This window comes from Taurulus bubalis (assembly GCF_910589615.1).
Source record: "Taurulus bubalis genome assembly, chromosome: 3".
Classification (NCBI taxonomy): Eukaryota; Metazoa; Chordata; class Actinopteri; order Perciformes; family Cottidae; genus Taurulus; species Taurulus bubalis.
The window spans coordinates 13,005,562-13,023,118 of NC_136591.1; the positions used below are offsets into that span (position 1 = coordinate 13,005,562).

General features: G+C 40.4%; 2 protein-coding genes across 2 annotated transcripts; both read left to right on the forward strand.

The window, feature by feature from the left end:
* The first annotated feature begins 2,175 nt into the window (after positions 1 to 2,175).
* ndufs2 (NADH:ubiquinone oxidoreductase core subunit S2) lies at positions 2,176 to 10,064 on the forward strand. Its single transcript, XM_079214928.1, has 14 exons — positions 2,176 to 2,288; positions 3,325 to 3,428; positions 4,036 to 4,226; positions 4,631 to 4,751; positions 5,416 to 5,528; positions 6,262 to 6,336; positions 6,483 to 6,560; positions 6,656 to 6,741; positions 6,887 to 7,006; positions 8,336 to 8,465; positions 8,904 to 8,999; positions 9,206 to 9,289; positions 9,703 to 9,760; positions 9,875 to 10,064. Exons 1-14 carry the CDS (start codon positions 2,182 to 2,184, stop codon positions 9,910 to 9,912), a joined length of 1,401 nt encoding a protein of 466 aa, XP_079071054.1. The 5' UTR covers positions 2,176 to 2,181; the 3' UTR covers positions 9,913 to 10,064.
* A 323-nt stretch (positions 10,065 to 10,387) lies between these two features.
* On the forward strand, positions 10,388 to 17,273 carry fcer1g (Fc epsilon receptor IgFc epsilon receptor Ig). Its single transcript, XM_079215527.1, has 5 exons — positions 10,388 to 10,522; positions 14,189 to 14,277; positions 14,983 to 15,030; positions 15,751 to 15,774; positions 16,375 to 17,273. The coding sequence occupies exons 1-5, from the start codon at positions 10,453 to 10,455 to the stop codon at positions 16,426 to 16,428; spliced, it is 285 nt and encodes a 94-aa protein (XP_079071653.1). The 5' UTR covers positions 10,388 to 10,452; the 3' UTR covers positions 16,429 to 17,273.
* Positions 17,274 to 17,557: the final 284 nt, after the last annotated feature.

The window sequence follows — 17,557 nt, forward strand, 5'->3', positions numbered from 1 at the left end:
GATGAGCGAGAACGTGTGAAGTCAAAACTGACTGACTGAAATATGGTAAATGCTGAACCAGTGGAAGTCATTTCTGGCCGACCATCTTTTTTTTTCTTCTTTTTTTTCACTGGTTGTCCTATTCAATCATCATAGAGCACATATATATAGTATCCCAGAATGCCCTTCTGTACAGTGGTACGTGCCATCCCACCTGTTCGGCGGCGTGTGGCAGTGTGTTCGGGAGGGTTGTCTTCATTTTGCACTGCATCTACAGTATTCATGCTTAGACGTCCCTTATCTATATCTGTGTAATGTCTTCTTTTCATTTGCACACCAGACTAGAGCTTTGTATTCTATTTTTTAACATTACAGAATTATTTTTGTCAATGTAAAACATGTAATGTGTATGTACGGACCAAACGTTTGAACGTGAGCTCGCTTAACTCGGGCGCCCGCCCCCCGGGGGAATCCGCTGAGACGGAGTGACGAGTCGTGTCAACAGCCGAGCCTGACTTCAGGAAGGGTATATCAGTGCATAAAAGAAACCTAGTGCCAAGTGTTCATGTTGTTCTTCACCTTAGACCATGTATATGCAGTAGACCTTCCTTCTATTTGGTGACTGTTGCTTTACGAAGCAGGCTTTGGGGCCTTGAGTCATTCCCAGACATTTTCGTGGGCTGGAGCCCTTTTTTTCTCCGAGCTCCTCGCTGCAAAGCGTGGTGCCGAGACAGAGAGAAAAACACAGATGTTGGTTTTAGAACTGAGTGGCCTTATAGGGGAACATGTCGTACATTTCCATTTTGAATCATTCCTCATCGTCTGTCTGCCAAAAAAAAAAAAAGGCCGGAGGAGAATGTGTATGGTGAGGTTCAATGAAGGCTTGTCCACAATATTGACATGTAGTAATGTATGACTGTGAGTGTGTGGGTGTGCGAATGCGAGAGAGAGAGAGATCAAGAAGGAGTGTGCGGGCATTGGCGCGCACATCGATTTGTACAGTGTGTTTGTGTAGATGTGTGAATGGGAAGCATACTGTAAACACGCAGCGCCCCACTCGAGTGTGCGCGCGGCTATTGTATGCATGCCCGTGTGTATACAGTATGTGTGTGCATGTCCGTGTCTTAAGTGTGCGGGTGTGTGTTTCAGTATATGTCCATATCATTTTCTCTCACAATCCTGTTACAGTACTTTTATACCTCTGGTAGGACTGTATCCTGTATTATTGTGTCTTTGAATTTAGAAAAATCCAATGTTTATCTTATTGTACTGTTCTTCGTAGCAGAGACAACTGTTCAAAAGATGTACAACGAACGTTATCAAACTTTCATTTTTTAAGTTCATTATCTTCAATATTTTTTAAAAATGGTATGTAATTATTTTTCCACAGTATTACATAAATAAAAGCACTGTTTTTTATATAAAAAATCTGAGTTTGTCCTTTTTGGGAAGATGGGGGTGGGCAAGTTCCCTGTTTTGGGTTGGCAACGCCTGTTGTCATTGGAGTCCAATATCAGGGGAAATGGACATTACATTTTAAACATTGTTATATCCTAAGGCACTGCAGTATGGGGTTTATTAAAAGATTATTAATATGAATATATTATGTTCTGATTACATATGTTTGTCTTTACGACAAATTCACAGAATGAGCTCCAATTAGTAAGCAATTAAAACTGTTGACAGTGTGTGGCCTTTTAAGATAACAGTGAGGATACTTTAATACTGATGATAATAAAGAATATACATACTAATCACAATATGTGTGTGTGTGTGTGTGTGTGTGTGTGTGTGTGTGTGTGTGTGTGTGTGTGTTATGCATGTGACCTCCTCGGCCTCACCAAACTGGAACCTACCTACCCTAAAAATAGGGTGAGATAAACCGAAGGGCAAGCATCGAAATTCTTTAAAATTGTGTATGATTTATCAGTTACTTTTGTTACCTCACAATGTATCTATGGGCACACATGATACAGATGAGTGCACCAAATTGAACCGTATGTAATTTACTGCATACATATTTTACCAATCTTCCTACATCTTAACAGTATTTCCGTATTTACTGTATACAGCACTCCACGTTATCAACAAGTAGCTACTCATAGCTATACATCCTACCGATAGGTGGCAGGCACGCGCCTCAAAAAACAACGAAGGAAGAAGACACTCCTCTACGTCATAAGGGGTTGTCCAGCAGCCAAGATGGCGGCCACGATGCTGAGGTCGCTTACCAAACTAGGACGTCCTTCAACAAAATTCATATTAAATAGTAATTTGCTGAGCCCTGGCTGCACTGTCGTACAAAACAGGTAAGATAACGAAACAACTCAAAACGCGACGCTGCGCGTGGCCGCTGAGTTGCCAGCTGTCGAAGCTTGAGGTCCACACAAGTATCCACACTGAAGGAAAACGTTAGCATTAATGCTAAATAAGCCGACTTTGTCGCTCTCTTCGGACTAATTCAAATCGCCTGCTACACTTGTCCACTGTCTTTCTGAATGGAAATCCCCTGAACAAAGCACGCATAGACGTATTGTCGCATTGTCACCCTTTGAGCCCGTGTACGTTGCATGAACATTAGCTCCCGGCTGTCTAGTCTAGTGGTTACCTGAGCTTTAAGTCCCTGGGAGTCGTCTGGTTAGCTAACGTGTGTCAGTGTTTACCGACCTGTTTTTGTTTTGTGCTGTGCGTCGGGTCAAATGAGAATTAAAAACAAATACGCAACAGTTTCTGGTAAAATGGCTGTAAATATGACCACAGATGAACGTCAGTAGACCGGTGTTGAAGAGTAAACAGTGACTGTGAGCCACCGTTCTAGCTAAATTGATGACCCTAACCGCAAAAAGGCACAAAAATAAAGATAATATGTCTTTTTATCAACTACTACCGGTCTCTAAAACCAGTGTAGAGATCGCCGAAATGGTTTTGTTCTTACTTGTACTAACTTGAACATACAGGTTTGTTATTGGTGTATTCTGATACCACAGGAGGTCAGCAGACTTATGTTCTTATGCAGCGATGTATTTATGGTCTAATAATTAGCATGACTAAACACATTTTGATGTGCCAGCATGACCCATGCTAGTATATCTGCTTTGTGCGTCTTCCTCATCAGCCACTAGTGACTATTATCAGTTGTCAGGTTGGCAAGCGTAGTGTCGTCAGACCATCACAATGGGACTAAAGCCTCTCTGGCAACATGCAAGAAGCCTGCAAGGTGGCGCCTATCGAGCACTAGGGTTCTATTTTTGCAGCTCTTCAATTGTCGGTATGGGCTCACAACTAAAGGCTTACTCACACATCTTTACCTCATGTTAAGACTATTTTTTGTATTGCTTTTGGCAGGCAGAAACAATGGCAGCCAGATGTGGAGTGGACGGAGCAGTTTGCAGGAGCAGTGATGTACCCCACTGCCCTGAATGAGAAGTGGACCCCGCCACCTTGGAACGGTACCACCCCCAACACAGTCACACTCAGTCAGGGCTACTAGTGAAAGGGTTTATCTTCCTAACTAATTTTTTTAAATTTTAATTCAAAAGGCAAGTGTAAAATGTTGGGTTGCCAAGAGAGTGTGAACATAAAAATCTAATATAAAAAAACCCATCATACCAGACTTTGTCAGGGATAGGAAGCCCAGTGTTGAGTCCACCAATCTTTATTAAGACGGAGACAGGTCTTCAGTATCTAACTTAATGTCACAAAACAGGTCAGATTTACAGAGTGCACTGGATTGACTACTTGGGTGTTTGCTTATACACAGTCCATCTTATTCTAAGGCTAGGTTTGACAATAAGAAAATCAAACCAACATATTGTTTTGAATGATTTGTACGGTTTTGACCTGCAGTGCCAGAATAGAACCCAAAAGAGAATTATAAAATATTTATTTTTGCAGTTGAAAGTGTAAAAAAGTCCCCCACGGTGATGTAGATATACAGTATAGTTTCAATTGTTAGCTATAAAAAGCTGCTCTTTCTTTTTTTCCCATTTAGTTTTTTTTACTCAATGATTTAAGTTGCCTTACCCTGCCCTGTATTGTTCTGTTTTCTTCTCGCAGACAAAGATCCTCCTGCAGAAAAGGATGTGTCCAACCTGACCATCAACTTCGGTCCCCAGCACCCTGCTGCTCACGGTGTGCTGCGTCTAGTCTTGGAGCTCAGCGGAGAGTCCGTCAAGAAATGTGACCCCCACATCGGCCTGCTTCACCGTGGCACAGAGAAGCTCATAGAGTACAAGACCTACCTGCAGGTACTGAACCACGTCTCTGTAAAGAGTGTGTCTGTATTCTGTAACTCATATTTCTGCATGTATAGAAGGCTGCAAAGTCAGAAAGGGTAAAATCACTAGGGCCGTTTTGACGGTTTCAAAAGATATAACAGTAAATGGCAACACAACTTATTGCGAAATCCAATTTCATTACGTTCAACACAACAACATACGGTGTAGAATGAGTTGGATTTACTGTGAAAAAAATAGACGGTGTGAGAGTAAGGGAACATCTCTTTTTTTTCTTCTTTTTTTTTTCTTTAAAAGGACAAACTCTTGCTGTCAACAGAATTAATCAAAAGTTAAGAGGAACTTCTATCATGTGCCATGCGTTACATCATTCTTGGAAGTCCCTGAATTCAGTTCCTCTTCTTTTATTGCTATAGGCTCTGCCCTACTTTGACCGTCTGGACTATGTTTCCATGATGTGTAATGAAGAGGCCTACTCTCTGGCTGTGGAGAAGCTGCTCAACATCCAAGCTCCGCCCCGTGCAGAGTGGATCAGAGGTACAGACTAGAAATGGTTGGGTGTCTGCAGATTCTGCAAAGTCTTAATGTTTTCAGTCAACTGATTTAAGGCCTTTTTTCTTTAAATTTTCTTTAGATGTAGAATTCTACAGAGCTGCTATTCATATAATTCTGAATATTTATGGGAATATATATATTTTGAATTGATGACTGATTTTGGAGGGTGTGACACTGATATGCGTAACATGTATTAGAATTCCCCCCCCCCCTCCCCCTCCGCCCCCCTTCCCATGTATTGTTAATTAATGAGGTAGTGCACACCACACCTAAGTGTGTATTTTAGGCTTAAAACTAATGTATATGTCTGTACTGTGATGAAACTCATCCATGCTGGTGTTAATATTGACATTTCTTAAATTTCTAAATTGCATTTTGTGGGGGGGGGGAAATGGTTTGAAATGCCATCTACTGTTATTAATCAGCCCTAATCTTGCAATACCAAGTCTGAGATAGAATCGACCGTGTCGTAAAAGAATGTTAACGTCTTCTACCGCTCTCCTCCTACTTTTTCAGTAACCAATGTGAAGCATCACAATGAAAATGTTGCATTTGCTTGAAAAGTGACTGTTAACTTAACTTTTAACTGATATAAAAATATTGTTGCCATTGCTTTAAAAGGTTGTGTTCTGTGCTGTGTTTACAGTTCTGTTCGGAGAGCTGACTCGCATCCTGAACCACATCATGGCCATCACCACGCACGCCCTGGACATTGGTGCCATGACCCCCTTCTTTTGGTTGTTTGAGGAGAGAGAGAAGGTCCAAATCATTCTGTCCCGTCTTGTTATTAATCATGTGTTTACCTCTGGAAGGTGCTGTTTTCATGCCCATTTGTGATAATTAGCCTTAAAGTACCTCGGAAAAAGTAATTGAGTTACTGAAAATCATGTAACTCTACGGGAATAATTTGGCCTTATTGGTTGTATGAGATTCACTAATTTAGCTTCAACTTCAGGAAAAATCACCCTTAATTATATACAATCATATATATACACACACACACAATCCTCTTCATTTATTTGTTTGTTTGACAGACCGTTGCTTAGCTGTATCAGAGTTAGCTATACGCTTCTTTGCACCTGTAGTCCAGAGCATACCATACTGTCTTAAGACGATTAACCCCACCTCTTAACTCTAAAACAGTTTCAACTCAAATTAAACATTATAACCTTCATTAAAGTTTGATTTATTTCATGGCTGTTGTATTAGACTACATAAGTTATAGCTAGCTATGCACATATACTTAGGCCTCAGGAAATCTTCTTTTGAAATTTGTATGTTGTCATTAAGCTCTCTGCCCCAAACATGTTTTTGACATGGCTACTTCAATACCCAGTCGGGTAAAAACATCTTCCAGAATCAGTTTTCCCTCAGACCCGAGGCCCACTCGGATACCCAGAGTATCCAATATAGAGCATTTATTGAGTAGATCATCTTTTTAAATATACTACTTGAGGCCTTCTAATGATGCGTGTTCCTTGTTTTCTCTCAGATGTTTGAGTTTTATGAGCGAGTGTCCGGAGCCAGGATGCACGCTGCATACATCAGACCCGGTGGTGTGCACCAGGTAGGAGAACTCATTGGATAGTGCCTGTGGCTTATTATTGTGATAAAATAAAAATGTAGTCAGCACCCTTGTGTCGTTCGAGCAGCGACAAATCTGATTAGTCAATCATGATCACTGACTTGCTAATGATGTTAAATGTGTTCCAGGATCTGCCCCTTGGCCTGATGGACGACATCTATGAGTGGTGCAAGAATTTCTCCATTAGAATTGATGAAGTAGAAGAGGTGAATGACTAAAACCTCCACAAGCCCGTAACGCGATGAGGATGTGGTGAAGATCTGTCGGTGATAATTCAAATCTGTTGTTTTCCTCGATGCAGATGTTGACCAACAATCGTATCTGGAAGAATCGTACTGTGGACATCGGGGTGGTTACCGCTGAGGAGGCCCTCAACTATGGCTTCAGGTAACCCACTCATGAAAGTCAAAAGACTCCTTTCCCTCCCTTTAATGGCCTTTCATTGAAAAACTTGCATATTTGAATCAGTTTGACAAGCGTGAATGTGTATAATCTGTGATATTCATCACTTCTCTCCTCGCCCCTCCACCAGCGGCGTGATGCTGCGAGGATCAGGCATCAAGTGGGACCTGAGGAAGTCTCAGCCTTATGACAAGTATGACGAAGTGGAGTTTGACGTCCCCATTGGAAGCAAAGGAGACTGCTACGACAGGTAAAAGATTAGCAGATGGCTGTAGTTGTGTTTTTTTCAGTTCCATTTCCTTGCCTCCCCCTCCCCCCCCCTTTTTTTTAATCCCGAGTCAGGGGCACGATTCACCAAATATTCAACATGCAAGCTGCGTCTTCTAACATGAGAACTTCCTCGTCAACACCAAAATGATTACGTACCACTAAAAAGGAAGGCATTTGTCCGACATTTGAATTGCAGTAGGATGTCTTTGCTATTTTATAAAAGCTGCATGTACAATTCTGCAGCAAGCATGCTTCACTGGACAACCCCATGTAAATAAATCATAGTTTATACGTAGACACAGCTGGATGTGTGAGCTTACACCGGCGAATGAGGGGCATTGTCGGTGGGGAAAAACAAAACTGAGTCGGGAGAAGGATGTAATATTCAGAGAAAAAACTTGAATATTCTCTGAGATGAAACTAGTAAATGTACGAGAAAAAACTCACAAAAAAAACAACAACCGTTAAATCAGTCTGTTTTGTCTGAATAGGCCCAATTCTCAGCAATGTCTCTTCAAAGTCTGGATGCTTATGATAATCTGGTGACTCTGGGCTAAAATCACGAGTATTTCCTTTGTAATATTAGATTACAAAGAGGCGTCTGTGGTGTGATGAGGTTGATCCGATCTTGCCACGTGGTTCTCAGACAAAGAAAGGTGTGACTTTTAAGTTGTAACATGTAGTCACATTGTTGTTGGTGTTTGTAAACACAGCGTTCAAAGAGGCAGAGGGCAGATACAGACACCCCCTCGCACTTCTTGTGGGTCATAAGTGATGATTGATGGGGCTTATTATTGTATCAGTCCAGTCCATATATTGTTTTTCCGGAAATTGGTACATCATATACCTTTTTTCATTTCAGAGAATATTCAATTTGTTTCTTGTCGATGTATGACTTAAATCTTAGACATTCTGAGTTTCTTTCTCAGAATATTAGCCCCATCCCTGGCCAAGTAATTATTTATTGATTTGACCTACCATGGCCCTGATACGCTGTCATGATGAGCTTAATGTTGCTGGTTAAACATTTTAATTGACGCGGCAGTGGCTTCTAACCAGTGTGGTTCACGGTCTCTAGTCACAGAAGCCGTGAAGTTTATCAAACGGTCCGAGAAATTAATCAAAGTGAGCCGTCAGTGTTACGGGAGTCAACAGCACAGTCTGTTATCTGTTTGTGTGATCAATCCTCACCGTCGATCTATACAGAACAATGACATGCACATCCAGCTTTGTGGCTGATTTAGCGCTGTATGGTATTATCGGCATCTGTATCTCACCACCGTTTTTTCTCTTTGTGCTTGTGGTCCAGGTATCTGTGCAGAGTGGAGGAGATGAGGCAGTCCCTAAGGATCATGCTCCAGGCGCTCAACAAGATGCCAGAAGGAGAGATTAAGGTGGACGATGCCAAGGTTGCCCCACCCAAGAGGTCTGAGATGAAGGTGAGCTGAGTGGGGGAAAAGCAGCGCATTCTGTGCGGCGGTTTCATTACGCCTGCAGGCTAATCAATCTAGAAAACATCGTCATTTCTTTTTCTTTTTCTGTATTTTCCCCTGTGCTTTATCACTTCCGAGTGTTAATTATATTTCAGTGACGTCCCTAATTTGTCTCTTTGCGGAATGAGGCCAGCTCTGCTGTAAAGTGCCCTTTTAGTTTGGCTGCCCTTAAGGCTGGAGATCACCTCTAGTTCACCTCCGCGTCGGAACGTTCCCTGTTTCAATTTTACATTCGAGTCAACCTGCGTGAGATTCAACCTGTGTATGTGTGTGTGCCTGTCTGTGTGTGTGCGCCTGTGTGTGCGTGTGTGTGTGCCTGTGTCACATCATCATTTTCAACACAGCTGCGGAGACATCACATGTTTTATGTGCTTCTTGTCCTAGACGTCCATGGAGTCTCTGATCCACCACTTTAAACTTTACACGGAGGGCTACCAGGTCCCCCCAGGGGCCACATACACAGCCGTGGAGGCACCTAAGGTGAGACCACTCATAAGGTGTATAATATTTCTGACTATAAGACCTAATAGATTTTAACCCAGCAAATAAAAAGTGTACATGGATCCTCTGTATACACAAGTTTTTTTTTTTATAGCCTTAATTAATTGGGACGCCTTCAAGGACTCATTGTGATGTAATATGCTTACTGGAGTGTATTTGTGTGTGTCCCCATGTGTCGCTTGCAGGGAGAGTTTGGTGTTTATTTGGTGTCGGACGGCTCCAGCAGACCCTATCGCTGCAAGATCAAAGCTCCTGGATTCGCTCACTTGGTGGGTACTTACAACTTCACAAGACACTGTGAAATATTAAACACACCGGGTATCAATTATTCAGCACGTTTAACGGCTTGTCCTTAAGGCTACTTTTAGATCATTAAGTAGATTTTAGAAAGTACTATAGCGCCATTAAAAAAGCGTAAAGATCCCCCTCCTATTCCTCCTCTCCTTCCTGCTCGTCTTGTAGCTCATGGTCATGAACCGCTGTTTAACGTCGCCATTTGAATTTTGGTCTTCAAGGCTAAAATTGTCTTTAAAGTGGCATAAACAAACTATTAGAGTAGTTAGTGCATTAACTTCAGGCTAAACCTCATGAATTATGAATATTCCATTTTCTAAGAGCTCAGCTGGCCTGAATAGCTGGTCTTTAGTTATTCTGAATGCTAATAAATGTTTTCTTCTTTTAGGCTGGTCTGGATAAAATGGCCAAAGGACACATGCTGGCTGATGTGGTGGCCATTATTGGTAAGAAAGTGGTTATTGTTTAAGAGTCCATCCTCAGAAGGACAATACTACTTGAATACAAAAATATTAGCTTTGCTGTCAAGTGGTACTGAGCCTTTCCTTCTTCTCTGACAGGTACACAGGACATCGTGTTTGGTGAAGTTGACCGTTAACGCTCTGAGGAGAAGAGCTCATCCTCTCCGTCACACATCTGTCAGGTTCTCTTCCTGTTCACTGTTTCACTGTAGTGAGGTTTTTGACAGATGTCTCTACTTAAAATCAGTGATGTACAATGCCCAAATAATCCTAATAAATATTTTATGACCCAACAGAAAAGTAGTGCGCTGTCTCTTTTCCCCATCGCATTGCAATAGGGAGGTTTTTGGAGGGATCTTACATGCCGTTCTTTTTCAAATGCTCCATTTCCTTGACTTCTGCCTGAAAATGTAAGTAATAAACATGACAGCAGAGACCAAAGCCTCAACGTTTGTCCTTCCTCTGGTTGGTGTTAAAAGGGGGCGTGGCCTGATGAGATCTGAGACAAGTGGACTTAGAGCTCCAACCACAACTTCCCCTGTTGGCAGCGCAGTATGCAACGCTCGAGTGTTCACTAGAACGCAGACGAGAAAAAAAAAAACACCCAGAATCGTCGTGCTTGCTGCGTGCTGGCCACTTTATAGGAGCCCAGTTGTCCGTGTTGAGCCTGCGTTACCATGATTGCGTTGGGCAGGAGCCCGTTACTGGTGCTCATTCCTCTGTGGATGAGTTTTGGGAGAGCATCTGGTGAGTTGAGACCTCAAACTGGGATATTCTGTAAACTAAAGTACGTACATTGCTCAGGGCGGTTTGATGTCCGAAGTCGCAACAGGGGTGGCTTTATTTATGACGAGAACAACCTGATGAGAAGAACGGTGGAAGAGAACCAAACCTTATTCAGACCCAGCGTGACTGAACAGACGCTACCATGGTGAGGGACTAACCAGAGGAAATATCTACTTTTTTCATGAGGAATCGATGAAACCCGTGCTGTTGACAAACATGAGTTTTGAAAATCCTAGGATTTAATGCTGACAGATGTTTATTTTGAGCAGAGAGGTTTTCTGGTCGACCTGTAGTCACCACATTGACCCAGCTGACCCGGTTGGTTCTTCTCGTTTGTGGGACTGAGGCCGGTGAGCACGGCCACTTTTTAAACTGCCGCACTTGTTCAACCAGTTCTCAGACACACCCTTCCTCGTACAAATATGTTTCAGTTTGTTTGAAGTGACACGTTTCTAATCGTTTCGACTGCCTCTTAATAACTTATACTGAATTTATTAAAATATATTTTCCGTATATATTCTGTATTTAGACTGCTACATTAAAGAAGACAAATGTAAACGTAATACGCAGCTTTAACAGCGGTCCGTTAAACTGCAGTAAAACTTATGTTATGATGAGTAACAAGAAATAAAACAATTTTACAAAGTATATTAAAGTATATTTTATTAAAGTATAGATTAACATATCGAGCCTTAAGAGGTCAGTTAACATTGGAGGTGTAATAGGCCAAGACGATATTATTAGGGTAAAAGTTGCCTAAAAAATGTAAAACCGATTGAGAGAAAATTGCCAACTGTTTTCATAATCCAGTATTAATTTAAGTAATTTTTTAGGCCAAAATGCCAAAGATTTAAAGGTTCCAGCTTCTCAAATGTGGAGATTTGGTTCCTTTGCTCCATTATACTGATGGGCTGTTGCTCATACAGAAACATGCAACGACTAGGAAGTAGTGATTGTCATTTTTCAATATAGTATGAAGTTTTAAATCAAATTACTTGTATTATTTTGGAACTTTCCATTTAATGTTTCATTTTCAACAGAACAGGACATTCCCTGACTGACACAGAACAAATTAACTAACAATAAATGAAACAAAAACTGAAAGAAAAATAGGTTTTACAGTTAAGGTATACGTTATTAATGGATTATTATGGAAATAATTGGGAGATCAATTGATATTGACGTTTATGTAAATTGAAATAAATTCCTTTTTTTTGGTGTAATTCAGAAATGTAAAGAGGTCTTTCATTGGGTAAGAGATGTTAAAGCTGAGATATTTCAGTTTTAATTCCAAACCACAACTGACTGGCCTACTTCTCGTATCCGTGGTCTAAGCAGCCAACTGGTGTGTTTTTTTTAAAGAGAAGATCTCGCTTTTTAAAATATGTATCCTCTTTCCCCTTCGTGAACGGAGCAGTTCAAAAGATAAAGATTGTAACTGCATGTACGCACTTCGTGCTAATTGGGTCATGTGTTGGGTCACACAGTGAAATATCTGTCACACTTGTTATCACACCATCGGCTATCTTCGGGGGCTTACTCTGGTCGCTGTTTCCTTTAAACACATGCTACGCGAGAGTTGCGGAAACCAAAACATGTAGATAATAACACCCCATCTCTCTGGTTCAAGTTGAAGGCCACAGATAAAGGCTGAACAGAGGCATTCAAAACTAAATGCACCTTTTTACTTTCAACATGATTGTCCATCCAAAAACTAACATACAAAATATGTTCAACAATATCAGTCGTGATGTGTAACAGAAAGCAAGCAGATGTTTATATTGTGTGGCAAAAGGGAACGTTATTTGGAAGTGTGGATTTAATCACGAGATCACAGATTTCGGAGAAGTGGTTCATTTTACTGAATTAGTGATGGGGGAGAAAGCGAAGGAAGGAAGGGAAGGACGTGTGCTGTCGAGAAGTCGTCAAGGTTCCCTTTTTTCACATGTAAGAAAATACATTTTAAGCTTTAAGGTGAAAAAAAAGTGTGTTGAGTAGGTTCCAAATTACATTACATACCTTCCATATTGTCAAAAGTTAATGTTACACCTCACAGTTCTATTGAACAATGGTTAACTTGGCTTGACTTGAAACTTAAAATCAAGAAAACAAACAAACAAATGTAATTAGTTAGATGTCAATGTACATTATACAAATAATCATTCAATGTAAGTAAGTTCTATTATTCTGTCCTAAATGTATTAATCACAAAGTGATGTATTTGAGAGGCTTTTAAGTTTGACATTGCGTCTTCCTGTCATACACATTTCATCTCATGTGTTTGTCGTCTTCTCAAACTTAAAAAGAAGGTTGTCATGATCTCATCTGTTTTAATTTAAATTGTTTTAATTTAATTTTTGTTATTTATTTATTATTTTCAGCAGCTTTTTGTGAAGGCTTCCAATAAGAGCTTGTGTCTTTAGATGAATCTACTTTGAATCTGAGTGATCATCTGATGAAAATGTATTAAAGCAATGGATTGTGAGATAATGTGGCAGGAACACATTAGCAAATTAAATAACAGAATAAATAGCCGGCCGCTCGTACCTAATAGTGCTGACAGAGCTAACAGTAAAAACTGCTACAATCGTGCTAACAGTGTTACCTGAGGGTCCAAGACACTTTATAAAGCTGATTTATGAATTCCAATAGCCTTAAATAAACATATATGTCTTGACAAAGATAGGACGATTTAGTGGTTCAATATTTCACTTTGTACATGCTGTGCAGTGAGAAGTGGTCGTTGAGTGTTGCACTTTAAAATCAAATTGTCATTGTTTTTATGGTTGTGCTTATCGTGATGAACAAGTGTTACGTTATGTTGAATATCTTTTCAAAGGATTCTGCTTAAAAGGGAATCAAAAAGTGGATACTTGCTTTGGAGGGTCAACAATAATTGTGTGGTATCCACAACATTGTGTTTGCCTTCACAACGTCTATCTTTTCTGGTCGTTAATAATCTGTTATAAGCATGGGTGTAAAGCTAAACTTTCATAACGGTTGTGGTTGCAATGACGCTGACCATTTAAACAACAGCAATCGAAAAACAAGAATCTGTAAAAGTTTGTAAACCTCCACATGCTCCGATACGATCGTAAGTATTTTCAACAAAATAATACTGAATCCTCTCCGGCACCATAGTGTGCAGCCCCGTGTGTGTCCTGCTCCTCTCTGTGCATGTGTACAATTACACATTACAGTCACTAGAAGTGAGAAGTATTCTTCATAAATCATTTGCCTTTCGTGATTCCATTCATTCTTATTTTATGAATGTTTTAAAAGGTCCTTATATATTTATATGAATGTTTAACAGCGCGTTAAGTGGCACACCCCCTTAAACACTCTTCCATCGACTGTATTGAAGTACCATTTAGGGTAACACATATGGTTTCTTACGTAATGGCTGCTGTTGCTGTTTGTTTCACAATCTAAAATGGTGACACCGGTGTTACTCAATAATCCTGTTTCGTAAAGGACAACGAAACAGCCCCATAATGACCAACAGGTCAATCACCAGATTGATGATGATGTCAATCCCACGCCATGAGTCTTAATGATGTCATCATTTATTTAATTGACTATATCAACATGCTCTTATAATGGCTTTGTCCAACTGTGTTCCCGCAGCTCTTACAGAGCCACAGATCTGTTACGTGCTGGATGGAATCCTGTTTTTGTACGGCATCATCCTGACGGCGCTCTACTGCAGAATCAAGGTTTGCATGCTCCACATTTTCCTTTACGGAAACATCATGCATCAAACGGATAACTGAAATGAAGTGTATGCAAAAACAGCATCATTTAGAAGTGTCATAGAAAGTAATCTTGTACATTATTAATGGTAATGTGGAATAGGGTGTCGTCAGCTAAATAAGGCCTGCTAGACATTCAGGAAAAAACTGAACAATGACATAAATCCTTTTGCTAGAATACATGAATGTCATATGCAGATTTACTGACATACATTTCTCAGTGCTATGTTAGATTTAGATGTTTTGATTGTAAAATAATTAATATATGATCCCAAAATAAGACTTTGATGAGCCTGGGCTTGTCTGTTATTGACTCTTGGCACGTCATGTATCTCTAGAGCATGTAGTGCAATCTGCACTGATGCACATATTTTTTTATGACCAGCAAACAAGTTTTTAAGATGTTATGAAAGGCCCAGACCATATTGCTATGCCCGCTAGAGTGAAGGGTTACACGGGAGAGCCAGAAGTCAGACTCTGATGTAGTAAAAGGAGCTTTTCTTCAGGGTCCCACTACCCATTCTGTCCACAGGGGCCGCCAAAATCAACACAAAAGGACAGTTCCTTTTGATAGCTTTGATGAAAAATAACTATAAATGCATGGTAGCACTACAGTTTGACACATATAGCTACTTTTAATCATCACTAATTTCACACTGACTTCTACAGATCTACAATGCTAGGGAGTTTGCAGCTGAGAACGCAAAGGGCAAGCAGGTAAGAATAAAAACACGGACTAGAATAGACATAAAGATGTGACTTGTTGTTTAAAATGAATGTAGGGGGGTTAGAACAAACTCGTTAGCAGAGAATACAATCCACCACAGCACAAACTGGAGTTTCGGTGAACAGACCCGAGACAGAGCAGATAATCTCAAGAGTCAGTTCAAACTTCAGTGGGCAAATGGCGATAGGAAACACACATCTACTGTTTCTTTCTGTGGCCCTGCACTGGCCAGTTAAACCATTATGACAGCTCTGCCCCAGCCGTCTCACCACAGACCTGTGAAAAGCCTCTTTCTATAAATATATATTTTTTATTATCATGCTTTCATTGGAACACTAAATTGCACAAGAGCCTGTTTAGTTGCTAATGAATTTAAAACTAACTTCATGCAGAGATGGAGTTTTTCACGTTATAATGAGAGCACTCAACCTGCATATTTTAGTCTATCATTTCCCTTTTATTCTACCACAAACTGCACACAGTTTAACCCACTTTGACACACACAAGTACACACTCTAAAGTGTGAAGCACATGCTGATTTCTGGCTTGCACTTCTCCGATAGATTGTTCTTCCTTTTTAGTCTACATGCAGTATGTAGTCCAAACATACTGGATGTTGCACCCTGTTACAGCCAAGAAATACAAAATGTCCCATTGTGTGTTGCCCTAGTTATACTGTATCTAATATTGTTGTTTTCTGTCCCTGACAGAGTGTTGAAGAGGGCATCTATACGGTGAGTTTTGATGCTATGAATGACGTAAAGGAGCTAGGGGACAGCGGATGGATTAGATTGTTAAAATAGATTGTTAAATTAAATTGAAGAAAGTGAGATTGACATTTTTTCATTATAACGCAGGTCTAGGTGCTATATAAATACTGCGATTGTATCAAATGTCCAATCCACAGAGAATTGCACACAGTCGGTATACAGAACCTGTGTCTTTAAACGAGCTATCAGGACTTCTGTAAATGTTATGATGTCACAACTATACCGCCACTGGGATAGTAGTTGACCCACGCATAGCTGCAATTGAGTGTGAAGACGACCACAGTGCAGATGGGGCTTACCAATTACAGCAGGTAGGGCTTTTTCGGGTGGGGCTCTTAAAGAGACAGGTGGTCAAATGGAGCATTTCAGACAGAGGGTGAATCCAGATATATTCAGACGGACAGTTTGGGGGAAGATAATGTGTGTTTTGATCATTAAAGCATGTAAACATGTTCTAATAGAAACCCAAAATACAAGTGTGAACCTGAAAATGTGTATGATACGCCCCCTTTAAATTATAGTGGACACTGAATGTCTCATTATCCCTGTCTGTTTTCCTTCCAGGGTTTGACTCCTCATGCCCAGGACACTTATGAGACTATTGGCATGAAAAAGTGACCCAATGAACAAAAGTCCAAGCAGAATCAGAATCAGAAACCGTTTATTGCCAGGAATGTTTGCACAGACGAGGAATTTAGTTGGGCGGAAGGTGCATACACTAGACATTAGACATTAGACGAGACAAACAACAATCAACGACAGCAACAGTGCAAAAAGTCTAAATAAGAAGTGCCTGCACCAGTGTTTGTTTCCCTTTTGCATTTTGTATTATTTTTTAATGGTGAGTTAGGAAGGACGACACAGACACAGGGAAGTGGAGCCCTCAGAAAATGCTTACCTTTGCTGTTATACGTTTCTTTATTTAACTTTTTTACAGCTTAGTTGCACATATTTAATTTTGACGCAAACATGTTTTGAAAACTGTAATGCTTCAGACACATCTTATATCATAATGCATATGAACCAAAATTGAAATGTTGTGGATGGATGTTATATTTCATGTGTATAGAGTCCAACTAACTTCCTCTTTTAGGCCATTTGAAAGATGTGTTTTTTTTTTGGCTCCAAAAGTTTTCTACTTTTGTGCAAGATGGTAGAAGGTATACAGTAGTTAAAGCTCCAGCCTTTCAGAGATACTGAGCAGTGTTTCCTGCACACCACAGGATGGCAGTGAAGTCCTTACCTGTCCATACTCAAACACACACACACACACACACACACACACACACACACACACACACACACACACACACACACACACACACACACACACACACACACACACACAGGAGCCTGAAAGAAATCAAGGATGTAACATGGACTGCTGTAAAGTTTGCGCTGTAAACTGCTTCCTGTAGGATGCATAGAGCTGTTATACATACAGAAAACCTATTAAAAGTTCAACTTGCTTATTAAATAACTTTGTCTCTCTTTGAATTGCAGTGTTAAATTAGGGAAGACCTGTATATATTATGTTTATATTGGGAGTGGTTAGCCTCTGGTCATCATTCATTCCCGTCATTAAGATTATGAAATCCTTCATATTGTCTCAGTGGTGCTCAACCTAATATTTGTAATGGTCCCATTTACAATTAAAAGATTAATTTGTTTTCCTCTTATGGGAGGGGGCCTCTCTTGTTTTGGCAGCAGCCTATAGTCTATTAGTCTATTATCCAGCATGCGTCAC

Bases quoted from the DNA above. Each gene is read 5' to 3' on its own strand.
- ndufs2 (XM_079214928.1), top strand. From the start codon at position 2,182: ATGGCGGCCACGATGCTGAGGTCGCTTACCAAACTAGGACGTCCTTCA. The intron at 2,289-3,324 runs GTAAGATAACGA...TGCTTTTGGCAG, and splicing joins TGCACTGTCGTACAAAACAG to GCAGAAACAATGGCAGCCAG. The intron at 8,466-8,903 runs GTGAGCTGAGTG...TTCTTGTCCTAG, and splicing joins CCAAGAGGTCTGAGATGAAG to ACGTCCATGGAGTCTCTGAT.
- fcer1g (XM_079215527.1), top strand. From the start codon at position 10,453: ATGATTGCGTTGGGCAGGAGCCCGTTACTGGTGCTCATTCCTCTGTGG. The intron at 15,031-15,750 runs GTAAGAATAAAA...TGTCCCTGACAG, and splicing joins AGAACGCAAAGGGCAAGCAG to AGTGTTGAAGAGGGCATCTA. The intron at 15,775-16,374 runs GTGAGTTTTGAT...TTTTCCTTCCAG, and splicing joins TTGAAGAGGGCATCTATACG to GGTTTGACTCCTCATGCCCA.